The sequence below is a fragment of the Leiobunum rupestre genome, chromosome 4 (genome assembly GCF_980474605.1).
Source record: "Leiobunum rupestre chromosome 4, qqLeiRupe1.1.hap1, whole genome shotgun sequence".
Lineage (NCBI taxonomy): Eukaryota > Metazoa > Arthropoda > Arachnida > Opiliones > Sclerosomatidae > Leiobunum > Leiobunum rupestre.
Window position 1 is genome coordinate 70,301,095 of NC_143387.1, and position 13,732 is coordinate 70,314,826.

At 34.1% G+C, this 13,732-nt stretch overlaps 2 protein-coding genes across 3 annotated transcripts; both read right to left on the reverse strand.

Annotated features, from left to right (window-relative positions):
- Positions 1-92: 92 nt before the first annotated feature.
- LOC149948896 (peroxisomal N(1)-acetyl-spermine/spermidine oxidase) lies at positions 93-2,765 on the reverse strand. 2 transcript variants are annotated; one of them, XM_090174076.1, is made up of 5 exons: positions 2,635-2,765; positions 2,248-2,408; positions 1,261-2,189; positions 1,061-1,181; positions 93-829 (listed from the first exon to the last, which is right to left on the reverse strand). In XM_090174076.1, exons 1-5 carry the CDS (start codon positions 2,690-2,692, stop codon positions 626-628), a joined length of 1,473 nt encoding a protein of 490 aa, XP_090030202.1. In that variant the 5' UTR covers positions 2,693-2,765; the 3' UTR covers positions 93-625. The 2 variants fall into 2 exon arrangements, with proteins under 2 accessions (XP_090030202.1, XP_090030201.1); XM_090174075.1 differs by having other exon boundaries at positions 2,491-2,755.
- A 442-nt stretch (positions 2,766-3,207) lies between these two features.
- LOC149948897 (uncharacterized) lies at positions 3,208-7,538 on the reverse strand. The gene is made up of 2 exons (XM_090171179.1): positions 7,274-7,538; positions 3,208-3,913 (listed from the first exon to the last, which is right to left on the reverse strand). The coding sequence occupies exons 1-2, from the start codon at positions 7,536-7,538 to the stop codon at positions 3,600-3,602; spliced, it is 579 nt and encodes a 192-aa protein (XP_090027305.1). The 3' UTR covers positions 3,208-3,599.
- Positions 7,539-13,732: the final 6,194 nt, after the last annotated feature.

Consider the following 13,732-nt stretch of genomic DNA (forward strand, 5'->3'; position numbering starts at 1 on the left):
CACGCTAGAATTTTGTTTACTTTTAAGAGACCGCGCTTATCAATCGCTACTTTGCGCCATATATAATCTTTTGTAATCCCTGAGAAAATAGATAACGAGCGAAAAATCCTTTATTGCATTTTTTCAAAGCAAAAAATTAAGAATTCCGCGTTGAATAGGAAATCGTGCGGTAAAAAGTCGCGTTTTTCAGCTGTTACGCATTTCCGGAGAAAACCCCGCGAAAATACAACACTTTTCAGACTAGAGACGCAGTCGCCATCTCTTACCAATATAATTATCAAGCAACCTACTTAGATATTTTAAAAAAATGCAAATATAAGTACTAAATATAAATATTATACATTCGCGGGGAGAGTACTGTGGGAAAATGGTGTAAAAATGTAATAAAAACAACCTATAATAATCAATATCACAGAAATTATCCTGAGTGAAAACAGCAACAAGATTCTTAACAATTTTTTAAAATAAACTCCTAGATTTAGTTTCAAATAAATAGGGAATTTTTTTATCGATCTACGTGACTAAGTGCCATTAACAAATAAAAAGGCACAGTTATAGCGAGCATTTTTTCTGAGATTTACATCACCCTTATCAAACGAACATAGTTGGGTGAGTAAATAAAATCTTAATCAAGATCAATTCCTTTTAGCCATGATGATAGCTCTCCTACGCTGGACTTGTTTTCTCCAGACGCGTTAACCGATCCAGATTCTTGGTCGCTTTCCTTTTCCAGTAGAGTATCTGCAGCTTTAATTCCTGATAAATAAGCTCCGTGGACGGTGGAATAAAAAGTGGAATGGGTAGCTTCTCCCGCAAATAATAAAACTGGCTGAAATAGAAAATGTTTTTGTTACGTCCGTAAACAACTATATTTATATTATAAGATCATATTATCACGGTCTTATTTTATCATTAAATTAAAAGTATAATGGGAGCAAAAATAAGTTGAAGCTCCTATCCAAGGACCAAAAATTCCCAGGCGGAAAATTTAGCATTTTACAAAGATGTAATAAGCATCGTATAATGATAAGATTTTTTTTTATATAAGTTATAGGCGTACTTTATTGTGATAAGGGTCGACGTAAACGGGTTTTTCCAACAGCTCAATATCTTTCTGCGAACCACTTAGACTGATTGACGTATACGATCCTTGCGTGTACGGATCTTGATGCCACATGGTTCTATATTTTAAAATAAACATCGATTACTTATTTCGAGAGTCGCTATCTGCGATAATTATGTTTTTAAACTTATAATTACCTAATCACTCTACAAGGTTGAGGAATATAAGGATCCCTTAAGAATTTTCTTAAAGCTAATGTGCAGGCTTCCGAAATTTCTTCTTCACCGAGTGTCTCTACGTATTCTGCCTCGTCTCCAGACAACCACGCTACCAATACGGTATCGCTTAGTTTACGAAAAGAATAAATTTTGCGAAACCAGTTTTCTTTAATGTCAGCTAATTCATCAGACCGGTTCCACAAAGTAACTATTTCAGATATATTTGGGTTTAAAAAAGGCCTATCGTATTCTAAAAAAATTTTGTTGACTGATCCAAAACAGAGTTTTTTCATGCATTCCATTTTGTATTCGGGTAAAGGAGGTTCGAATAAAGCACCAGCTTTCGCCTTCAAAACACCCAAAGGCAGAGTTAATATAATGTGACGTGCGTAAAACACTTTTCCATTTGTGCAAATAACTTGAACTTGCGCATCCGGAACATCACTGTATAATTCCGAATCTTTACTCATAACATCTGTACTTTGGCTAGTGTCTGCTGGACTATCCAGTTTGTTCCAATAAATTTTACAAACTTCATGTCTCTTCCTAATAGTGTCATCTGGTAATTCCGATATCAAACACTCCAATATGGAGGAATATGTGCTTGTGCTTGGAATAGTGACATTGCCACCTGGAAGTTCAGTGTAGCTGCCGAAGTCTGATAATCCAGTTTCATTCATATTTGCACAACCAGTGACGCAAGTTTCCCGATTGAGTAAATGGTCAAATATTAATCTTCTTATGACTTTTTCGTCACCAGAAAACTGTTCTAAATAAGAGTAAATATCCATTTCGAGATGTTTCCCAACACTGTTTAGCGCTTCTGGAGGAGGTTGCAACCGTAAAAGGAAGTATTCTTCACATCTTTTGCAAAACCAGAAATAGGCATTGTATACTTCTTCTACAAGCTAAATAAAATAATAAAGATTAGTATTAATCATTACTTCAAATGAGAATTTAGTTAACCTGAATTGGTATTCTCTTTCCCTGTTCCGTTGTGGCAACGACAGTGTGACATTCTTGCTCCCGATTGACTCTAATGAGGCCATTTTTTAAGGCAATCTCGTATATTGGATTTCCCAGAACTCCGTGAATCCATTCAGCACCTAATTCAACATGTCCGTCACCTGACAAAAATAAAAAATGTGACATATCCTCGTTGCTGTCAAACCGTTATATTCAAAACAAAATTATATGGCCAAGGCTTACCAACAGGGACTGAAGAAATTCTTCCTCCAATGCGATTTCGGGCTTCTAGTATTTTAAAATCACGTTCCCCTTGTTGATTCAAACGAGAACCCGCCGCGACACCCGATATTCCACAGCCAATGATTAAAACTTTGCAAATATTACCTCTTTTATCACCATCACCGGAACTTTCGCTATCGTCTGCTAACCCCGCCATTTTCATTAAAAATAAAAAGCAAAATTTTCAAAACTGCCCGATAGGTCACGCCACTTTCTCGAATTGCTTGGAAATGAATAGGTGATTCTATAAAATACGGAGGGGGTGTCACGTGGTAATGTTTTTTCAACGTTACCAAAGATAGAAAGCACGCGCTGGAGTTGATAAATATTTTCGAAATTGAAGTCCACGTGCGAAACGCGCATGCCAATAAAGTACTAAAAAGCTTAAGCTCGTGGCGCGAAGAAAAATATTTTATTATTTAATCCTTTTATTGTTTTATTTTATGGAAACACCTATTCGGAAATTAAAGTTCCTTAAAAAAAATACGCGGGATTTTCAAATATTATTTCAATGAAAAATAGCGAAATATAAATTTTTTACAATTTTATTAATATAATTGAACTGGTAATTACAAAATTGAGATAATTGAGCTATATGTCCAAATTCGCTTAATTTGTGCGGAAATTGCAAAATATAATTAAAATTTGCACAAAAATTACTGAAAAAATATTACACAAAATTAAAACAAACTTTCTAAAAAAATTAATTGAAGTTTACGGAGACAAGAGTATAATGAGGTACTTTATGTTATATTAGACTGGTAGATTAGAATTGAAAGAAATTTATTCAAACTCCTGGGTTAAGCAGACCTCCCTTTTGCAATGGCAACCAAAATGTTTTTCTACCATGACAAGTGAAAATGTTTTCTTTAAAATTAAAAATCGAAATTTTTAAATGCAATTTAGCATGTGAAAATGACAGATTATAATTAAAAAAATTATATTTTAAAATCAAACAATTGGTCGTTAGATAAGCCCCAGAGTTTAAACACTAGTTATAATTAAAAACCCTTTAATATCTCATATTTTACGAATCGCGTTACTTTGCGTAAATTAAAAAGATACAAAGTCTATTGGTGTACTCTACTTGGTAACCTTGGTCCAGTTGAGCAACGGTACGTATTCAGCAAGTTCGGCAGAACAATCGCCGACTTCGCGGCGTTAACGTTCTGAGAGCAATATTTGATGGTGTGACCAGCAAACGATTTGCAGATTGGGCAGAAATAAGACTTCAAAATGGGGCAAGTGGTGACTCCATTTTCGTCCCTCAGCGAATGCGATCTGTAATTTCGGGCGACTTCGCCGTTCTTCTTACAAAACTGGCACATTTTTTTGCGTTCCAGTGGAAATCTCATCATATCTTCCGCGAAATAAGATGGCCTCTCTGAAAAATAATTCCACAAAACTTAACATTTAACTATTTTATTTTCTTGAAAAACATTGTTTAACTATTCATTAAGTCAGGGTTGGCTAGTTTAAACCATGGTTTTAATCCTTTGGTTTCCTTTTTAACTTTGCTGTGATTTACTCTAAATCATTCCCTTTTTTTTTTGACAATTTCACTCCAAATATTTTATAGGAATATAGGAAATTCAACAGTCGATTTATAGGGGAATATAGGAGTATTTTCTTTGATAATATAGGAAATTTAAATTTGTTTTAATATAAAAGAAACTTTTTTTAAGCAGACGACGTTATTCTCAATTCCGTTCAGTGCAGTTCTTTGGAGAAGCAGTTTACATTTTATCAAAGGGATTTATTACATTGAGTGCCATCTGTATTACGAAAAGCGAACTAGGTATGCGGGAAATTCGATCCCAGCTTGTGGCACTGGGTGAAAACTCGGAACAACTCCTTCTGCGTTGAGTTTGCAAGTTCTCTCCCCACTGGTTTAAGGGGTTTTCCCCCGAGTTCTTCGGTTTCCCCTTCCATAAAAAACTTGTTGAGGTTAACGGTAATAGTTAGTGTAGGGAGCTGTTGGCTCGATCGCGTGGCATGCAGGGCTTGCCACCACCCTCCTACGCATTGTAACCCGGCCACCTGAATTAAAGGCTTCAAAAGTCGCTAGACGACTTAGGCCTAAGGTGGTGCCTTGGGTATTAGCCTAGCTGATTATTATTATTATTAAACGCACAAAATACAAAATTATAGGAAAATAAAGGAAAGCATTGAAATATCGGAAAAATTATAAAATAAAGGAAGTATGGTCACCCTGCAATTTCTGACCAAAACACTACAAAACTACAACGTCTTCTTGGCCAAAATATTTGTACATAATCGAAACTGAAACTCGTTTCTGGCGAGAAATTTATATTCTTTGATTCAAAACCCAAAATAAATCTACAACAACTCATTTCAAAGCGATACCGCTGTTCTATAGTTGATTATAGAGTACAATCCGCGTGACCAGGGGCGGCGTAAGAGGGGGTGGGCGAGGAGGGTGGTCCGCCCAGGGTACCAGGGTAGCCAGGGGTCCATCCGAGAAGCTCGAGAGCAGGGTTGGCCGATTTAAATCAACTTGATTTAAATCACGATTTAAATCGCGATTTTAATCAATGATTATTTTCAAAAAAAATCGTTGATTTAAATCAATTTTCATGTAGTATTTTTGAAAAAGAAAAACCTGGCCAATTGCTATAATTTAGGTTTAAATATAATCTTTCTTATACTTCCCCCTAATGTTGCATTGGATTCTACCTGTGGGTGGAGATTCTGCCGATTTTTTTTTGTAAAGTACCAAAATAGGTTTTAAAAAATAAAAACTTCTATATGATTATTAGCTTAAATTTAATAAATTCATTATACATATATATAGATTAAGTCTTTAAAAATTAAAACATAGTGGTTTTAGGTAAATTTATGATACTTAATTATATAAAACTTTGCAATTTTAATTAAAATCAAAAAATCAAAAAAATCAATAAAAATCTGATTTAAATAAAAAAAAACGATTTATTTGATTTTTTTTTAAAAATTGCCAACCCTGCTCGAGACGGGGGTGCAAATCAGAACGATTAACCTTGAAGAAGACGGACCCGTGAAAACTTCTGCTCGGTCCTGGGGGGTGTCACAAAACACTGCCGCCGCCCCGGGGACCCAGCCTTCTTAAGCCGCCACTACGCGTGACGTATGTCGACGTCACCCATGCTTTTTAAATAGGTAAAAACTACTACTACTCTATTGGCCAATAATAATAGACTAGACAAAGATGTTAAAGAGAGTCAAAGAAGTGTAAGCCCTTTAAGTGTAGTCCCAGGAAATAAAAATGATACTTTTTTAACCTGGACATATAATTTTTGTACTTTAATTTTTAACTCAAATTAAATTTTAGTTAATAAAGAACATTATGTACAATTAAAATGAAATAAAACTAGCGAAAAAATAGTTTTAAAAGTAATATAAACAAACTGTTATTAAGTTTTTTCCCAACCCTGCATTAAATAGGACGCATAAATCTATAAGTAAATTTCATATAGGTAGGATTATTACTTACCCAAATTACGATAGTAACAATAATAAATATACTATCATAAGTACCATAATAATATTTAAATTGACAATTGGCCAAAATTATCACCGAACTGATTTTCAGAGTTCAGTGTCGAAGGTTCGCTAAGAATATTAGCATTAAAGGAATAGGAAATGTTATACTTATTATTATTAAGTTACTTATTGTGGATAATGGGGGTAACACTAAAAAAAAAAAAGTCTAGGGTCATACTTATTATTATTATGTTACTTATGGCGTAAGAGGGTGTTGGCAAGTCCTTCATGCCAACAGCTCCCTAAACTAACTATTACCGTTAACCTCAACAAGGTTTTATGGAAGGGGAAACCGAAGAGCTCGGGGAAAACCAGTAGGGAGAGAACTTGCAAACTCAACGACGAAGGTGTTGTTCCGAGTTTTCACCCAGTGTCACAAATTGGGATCGAACCCGGCTCTTCTCGCTGCGAGGCGAAAGTGCTAACCACTCCGCCACCCCGAACCGTACCGAAGAGGAGAAGATTATGCCGAAATCACGCGATGGAAGGGGAGGAGCTATCTTAAATTCGACCCGAATTTTTCAAACGATACTGTGTACCTTGAAATATGAGTCAGATTATTACGTTTCCAAATTCAACGTACAGAGTGACGTAATTCAAAAAATTTAGGCGCTTTACACGCAACTTAAAGGGGGTAAAATGATTATAAGACTAAAATTACAATTTAAAGAGTTTAAAAGTGTTAAAATGTAAGTTTTATAGCGTGTATTTAAAATAAGTCATAACTACGCAAGATAGATCAGAAAAGAAAATTTAAAAAATATAGGATTTGAGATTTCAAATTTGCTTAAAATATAAGATTTATAATGTTAAAAATAAGGGATTTAGAATTTGCTTAAAATATAGTATTTAGTATATGCTAGAAATATAGGATTTCGAATATGTTAAAAATAAGGAATTTAGAATATGATAAAAATATGATTTAATTTATGCTAAAAATATAAGATTTAAATTATGCTAAAAATATAAGATTTAATTTATGCTAAAAATATAAGATTTAATTTATGCAAAAAATATAAGATTTAATTTATGCTAAAAATATAAGATTTAATTTATGCTAAAAATATAAGTTTTGAAATATGCTAAAAATATAGGAAAATATTAAACTATAGGTTTTATATGATCATTTCAGACAGGAAAATATAGGAATTATATGGGAGCCCCGCCGCGTTATAAACATAATGCATAACTGAGTACTGACCATGAACTGGAGACGACGAACAAACGGAAGAAGTGGAATCTTGGTCACTAAAGGTACGCGCGGCCTTTGGCGTTATCGAAGTCTGATCGGCGGCAAACCCTTTGGACGTCTTCACGTGTCTGTAATCGAGAATTAATCTCTTGTATTCGCTGGCCATGGCTTCGGCCATCCTCTGGTCGTAACTGCAGCGGTAGTAATTAGAAACCAAATTTATATCGTGGTCATCGGTCATGGCGGACGTCACTTTGGTTATTCGACGAGGCATGTCTTCACGGTGCCTAGCGGTTCCACTTTTACCAGGACGAATCGAATGACACTCTACAACTAGACCATGAGATATCGATTTGATTATGCGGCCACCAAAATTGCGCACGCGACCAAGTCCCTTCCTTCTCATCCCTCCGACAACCAATAGTAACCCAGCGCCGAATTCCCACTCTCGAACGAGTGGGGAATGACGTTGCTCTCTCCCCCTCCTGCAGTGGCGGTGGAATAGGGGGGTACAATGTACCCTCCTAGATTTCAGGTAGTAATTGTAGTCCCCAAATTGCTCGTTTAAAGTTTTTAATAAATTACATTTCCAAAACCCTAAGAAATAATAATTATATTATACATAAAATAATAATAATAATATTATACATAAAATAATAATAATTATATTATACATAAAATAATAATAATTATATTATACATAAAATAATAATAATAATATTATACATAAAATAATAATAATAATATTATGCATAAAATAATAATAATTATATTATACATAAAATAATAATAATTATATTATACATAAAATAATAATTATATTATACATAAAATAATAATAATTATATTATACATAAAATAATAATAATTATATTATACATAAAATAATAATAATTATATTATACATAAAATAATAATAATTATATTATACATAAAATAATAATAATTATATTATACATAAAATAATAATAATTATATTATACATAAAATAATAATAATTATATTATACATAAAATAATAATAATTATATTATACATAAAATAATAATAATTATATTATACATAAAATAATAATAATTATATTATACATAAAATAATAATAATTATATTATACATAAAATAATAATAATTATATTATACATAAAATAATAATAATTATATTATACATAAAATAATAATATATTCATATAATTATATAAATTAAGAAAGTGATTTAAATAAATTCTGATTAAGACTTGCTATTTGATAAACACCGCTCTATTGTCGTGAAAATCACTAGCAAATATGACTAGCAAAAACATAATTTTCTCGGCGCGCTTTGGCCTGCCCAGGAGTTTTACATTTGTATCCCCCCCCCCCCCCCCAAAAATATTTTTCTTCCGTCGCCAGTGGCTAAGAAAATTAATTATTTTCTTTATGTAATTTTATTGAATAATTATTTGGAAATAAATAAAAACAAATTAAAAGTACATGAATGTAAAAAGATCTAAAATAACGCCGCATTTCAGTGGTTGTAAACGAACCAAAAGAAGTTCAAAACCATTTCATAATCATTAGTTAATACATCTTTCACATTTAAGAGTGTCAAGTTTGTAATCTTCCACGCCTGATATTTTTACTGACAGCCATTTATAGAATGGCCGTGCGTTTTTGGTGTACTTTAAACGGGCTACGTCATTAGGCCTAACGCGACGTCATTACGAGCGCGTGCAGGTAGTCTAAAATAAGTTATTAGTTTTATAAGTTTTTATCACTAGAGGCGCTTATCTTTTTGGGGTTTGACGTCAACATGGACTAATTAATTAGTCCATGACGTCAATATGCCTTTTTTATAAAGAAAAGTGGTCAGTAGAAATTTAAAAATTTCGTCTATGAAAATCTCGAATTTATAAGGCTTATTAATTGAGTAATTTAGGTCAGGTTAAATTAGGTTACTATACAAATACGAAGATCTTTTGGTTGAAAAATTACTTAATTTTACCAATCAAAATTTGAAATCGTTGCCACGTCTTCGTTACAGTCGCTAGAAGGAATTTTATAATTTTGTGGGCGCTATAATTATGTTAATTTACGCTGTTTTGTGAGGTAAGAGCGGGGCTGCCGAGAACGAGCCCGGGCCCCGGTAAAATGTAAGTTCAGGGCCCCAAGAAAGCCGTTACTACTGGAGAGAAATCCGGGATAAATTTTACAAATTTTATATTTAATTTTTTATTAATTTAATTTAATAGAAAAATATATTGTAGGTCATTGTACATTTGTGGGAATTTCTGACTGTCGGTATGTACACAATCGCGGGCAGGTACAGACCCGATGAAAAACAACGGACGGGAACTCCGATGAGAAATCAAACAGAAAACGATTCCCACGCTCGGCCCAAAATTAAACAAGTGCAGCTTTGCTTTGATGTCTTCCGACAACGTCTAAATTCTTCTGATTGGTCGGCAATATCCCCCAAATACCCATTTAGCGGAATTCGCGAAAACCTTAAATTAATTATGTACAGTTATCCGTAATCTAAGACCGGTAAATTTAGGCGCGCGCGCTAGAAACGTGTTTATTTTAGCCACGTTGACTTGTAAAAGTGACATAACAGCCCCATTAAAAACAAAAGTTAAAGCACGTGACTTTATAGAAATAGCAGACCGTCGCCTGAAAGAAAAATCCACGTAACTGTATACGCAAATTTTAAAAATATACGTGTGTTTGGCTTCCAGGAGACTGATCAGTACAGATTTATTTATATTAGCGAGTAGATTGAGAGGTTAAGCCAGCACCAAAAAAACGTGGAGGGGGAACTTGTAGAAGATGCCGGCTCAGCCCGGCTGTACGCGCAAAGGAACGTCTACAATGCTATAAGTTCCCCGTTCACGTTTCCGTGCCGTGGCTGAACCCACGCTTAACCCGTTTATTAAAGTCCAAAACGCCCACGCTAAAAGTCGTATACTAGAAATAGAAGTATATAAATATTTATTTTACGAAAGAAGTATGCGTTGTTATGTTCTACTAATATTTTTTTTCCAAATACATTTTGTAAGAACCAAATAGTGCCGTGGAAATTCGTTAAAAAGCCGGCGTCCATAAACGTGAACGGGGGAACTTGTTGGAAGTGCAGGCTGTACGCACAAAGGTACATCTTCACTCCTACTAGTACCACTTACAAGTTTTCGGGCTTTGGATTAACCTCACTATTATAGTGATTTAATAAGAACAATAATTTATTTATTTATGACTATTTTGAGATGGATACCGGCATCATGACGTGGGGTAGCTGGTCTCTAGGCGTAGGAACGTTCTAGAAGCAGGGCTTCCACATTTGATATCTAAAATTTCCCGTTTGCGATAATTTAATTAAACGAAAAATCCCCTTTTCCCCTTTTTTGACTTGGAAATTCCCATTTTTTATCCCTCGCTATATTTTGGAACTTTTAATACTAATTTATATAAATATTCATTTTAATTCTGAAAATAATTCCAAATATAAGGTTTTATTTATTACAAAATTACTTACATTTGAATAATTTTGCCCAAATATATAAGTCGCAAATGGGTATTTAAATCATGACATTCATTACTATCAAAATTACCAGCATTTTAGGAACGTATTAAAAATATTTTTAACATATGTGACTCATAATATAACTGCAACAGGCAATGTTATCAGAAAAGCTTAAAATTCCCTATTTTCCCGTGCAAAGAACACTTTTCCCTCATTTTAACCCGCGAAAGGCCGTTTTCCCTCATTTTCCCCGTTTTCACTCTTAAATTGCATTATTCCCTTTTAGCGTTTTGGAACGTTGAAAAATCTCGGAAAAAGGAAAAATTCCCCGCATGTGGAAGCACTGTCTAGAAGTTGGAGTGGGCAAAGAGAAACGAAAAGGGCTCTGGAGAATGGTTTTGAATTTTTAAGGGCGGATAGCGACCCAACAAAGTCCTGAATGACGTCAATATTTTTTGGATAACGTAAGACTGATGACGAAAAAAGGTTGAAATGCAAAACAGTACTAACTTTTTAAAATGAAATAACGGTTTACAGACATGTAAAATTGTAAACTAAGTTATGGCGTCGGACGGCGCCGCGCACTCACTTCGCTGGGGGCACTTAGCTCGAGCGCTGGGGGCGCGCGGTGCCCCCCAGCCCCATACTAAAAAAAGCTATGGGCCATCTATAACGCAACCTAGAGGACCGCACCAGCCTTACGCATCAAGTATCGTCAACCCGATATTAATCCTGCACTCCAGCTCTTCAATTTCGGTTCCCAAAGATCCTATTTTGTGAACTTTAACTCAACAAAATCTGTCGCGTTGACGATATATATACTTGATGCGTAAGGGTTGGTGCGGTCTTACATATACTTTTACTCTAAGGTTCGACTTTCACAATAAAGATTGAAGTGAGATTGGAATAGCTCGTAGCACGCGTCGCGATAGACTCCAACGCCATCTCTTTTTCATAAAACAATTAAAAGCTACCTATGTGAGAAAATTCAGCTGGCGAGAGTGCGTTTAATTCTACCATGATTCTACCGTTTCCCAAACGTCTTCAGTCTTCACCATCGCATAGTTCCTCCACATTAGGCTTTAGCCGACTGTTTTGTCTTTTTCATTTCCATTTCTCGAGTTATTTCCGAGTTGATTTTACCGATGATTTGACCATGGACTGTAAATTTTAGAGGACGAGTAAAGCGTAGCCTTCCCCTGTAGAATTTTATTTTCCCCGAGCATCAATCACTTCGAACTAGAGAGAGAGAGTCCGTCAAGGTCATTTGTACCACGCATAGAGATAGACCCCCTCCTCCCCCGCATGTTATCTGGAAATCTGGCCGACCGAAAGACACGCGCTTTAGTTTTTTTTATGACCTTGAGCGACTCCTGTCAGCCTGATCGGTGAACGGGGCGTAAAATACCTCTGGAATACCGGTCCTCTAAAATTTACAGTCCGTGATTTGACATTAATTTCAAATTATTTCGGAATATGATAAATACTCCAGCGGTATAAATACAACAAGAAACGGTCGAAGAATCCGCACAGAAAACTCCGAACGAAGAAAACTAAAACTAAGACTTAGTCAGATAGCTCTGCCGGAGAAATAGTTGTTAATAAAGACAACGGGACACGCAGAAGGGAAATCAAGAAAGGTATTCATTGAATTTATTCACAATAGAAATCCTAGAAATTTACGCTTATTTTAATCACAATTTAATCATTTTAATCACGGTGTAATCATTTTTAATCACGATTTAATCATTTTAATTACAATTTACTCATTTTTATCACTGTTTAATCATTTTAATCACGATTTAATCATGATTTAATCATTTTAATAGCAATTTAATAATTTTAATCACGGTTTAATCATTTTAATCACGATTTAATCATTTTAATCATGGTTTAATCATTTTAATCACGGTTTAATCATTTTAATCACCATTTAATCTTTTGGGGGTGTCAATATAATCTTGATAGTGACCTGCCCCTCGAATTTTCTCCTGGTACGGGTTCTTTAAGGGGGGGGGCGGAAACGCTAAAAATCATCTCAACTAAAATTAAAATGTTATAAAAATCATTGTTAAAAATCGATAATTTAAGTTATTTTTTAAAGTAATTAGCGCGAGTTATCCCAAGCTTCTGTCATTCTCCCTAACTATGATTAAATACATTCTGGATAAAAATATTTCATAAGAAAAATATGGTTTTTGTATAATTAAATATCCTTATGTAGTGTAAATTTTCATTTTACATCACTGGACGGTAAAAGGTTTGCAGGGAAAATAGCTTCCATATTGTAAAAATACTGTGATAAAGATAAAATATTTGCCTCCAAAATGGCGGCCATATGCCCAAACCTATTGAAAAATACCTTGAACATGTTTTATTTTTATATCGTAGATCAATCGAGGGGTTCGACATTCTTACAAATCCCTTTAGAAATCTTGAAATTAATTTGAAAATCCTGAAATCTGGGCGAAAATCAGTTCCAAAATCTCGAAATCCGCTTAAAAAACCTAGAAATCAATCCAAAAATTGCGCTCTATAATCTCAAAATCAGTTTCTGATTCCCGAATTTCCTTGAACGTGAATACTTCTCACGTAACATCTATTTTATGCACGTCTGATAGAAGTATGTTGCGTCTGCGATAAATATAAAAATATCCGAATACCCTATATTACTTAACAGTCATTTATTTTATCAACAGAGAGTTTAGACTCTCGCAAATTCCAAGTATTAGGTGTCATCAATTTGCTTGTTGTATATATATATATATATATAATAAAAAAACCGTTTACATCTACATTAACGAAAGTTCATAGTGGTTCTCGTAGGAAATATTTCATTCAAGGAATCGACACAGTTGTTGATGAACGAATTGCAACTGTTTCCAGTTTATTAAATGGTTTTATTTTTGACAGAAACGCGTTAAAAAGTGTCAATCGAGAAAAAAAAGTGCATTCCGGAGATAATCTTAGCGG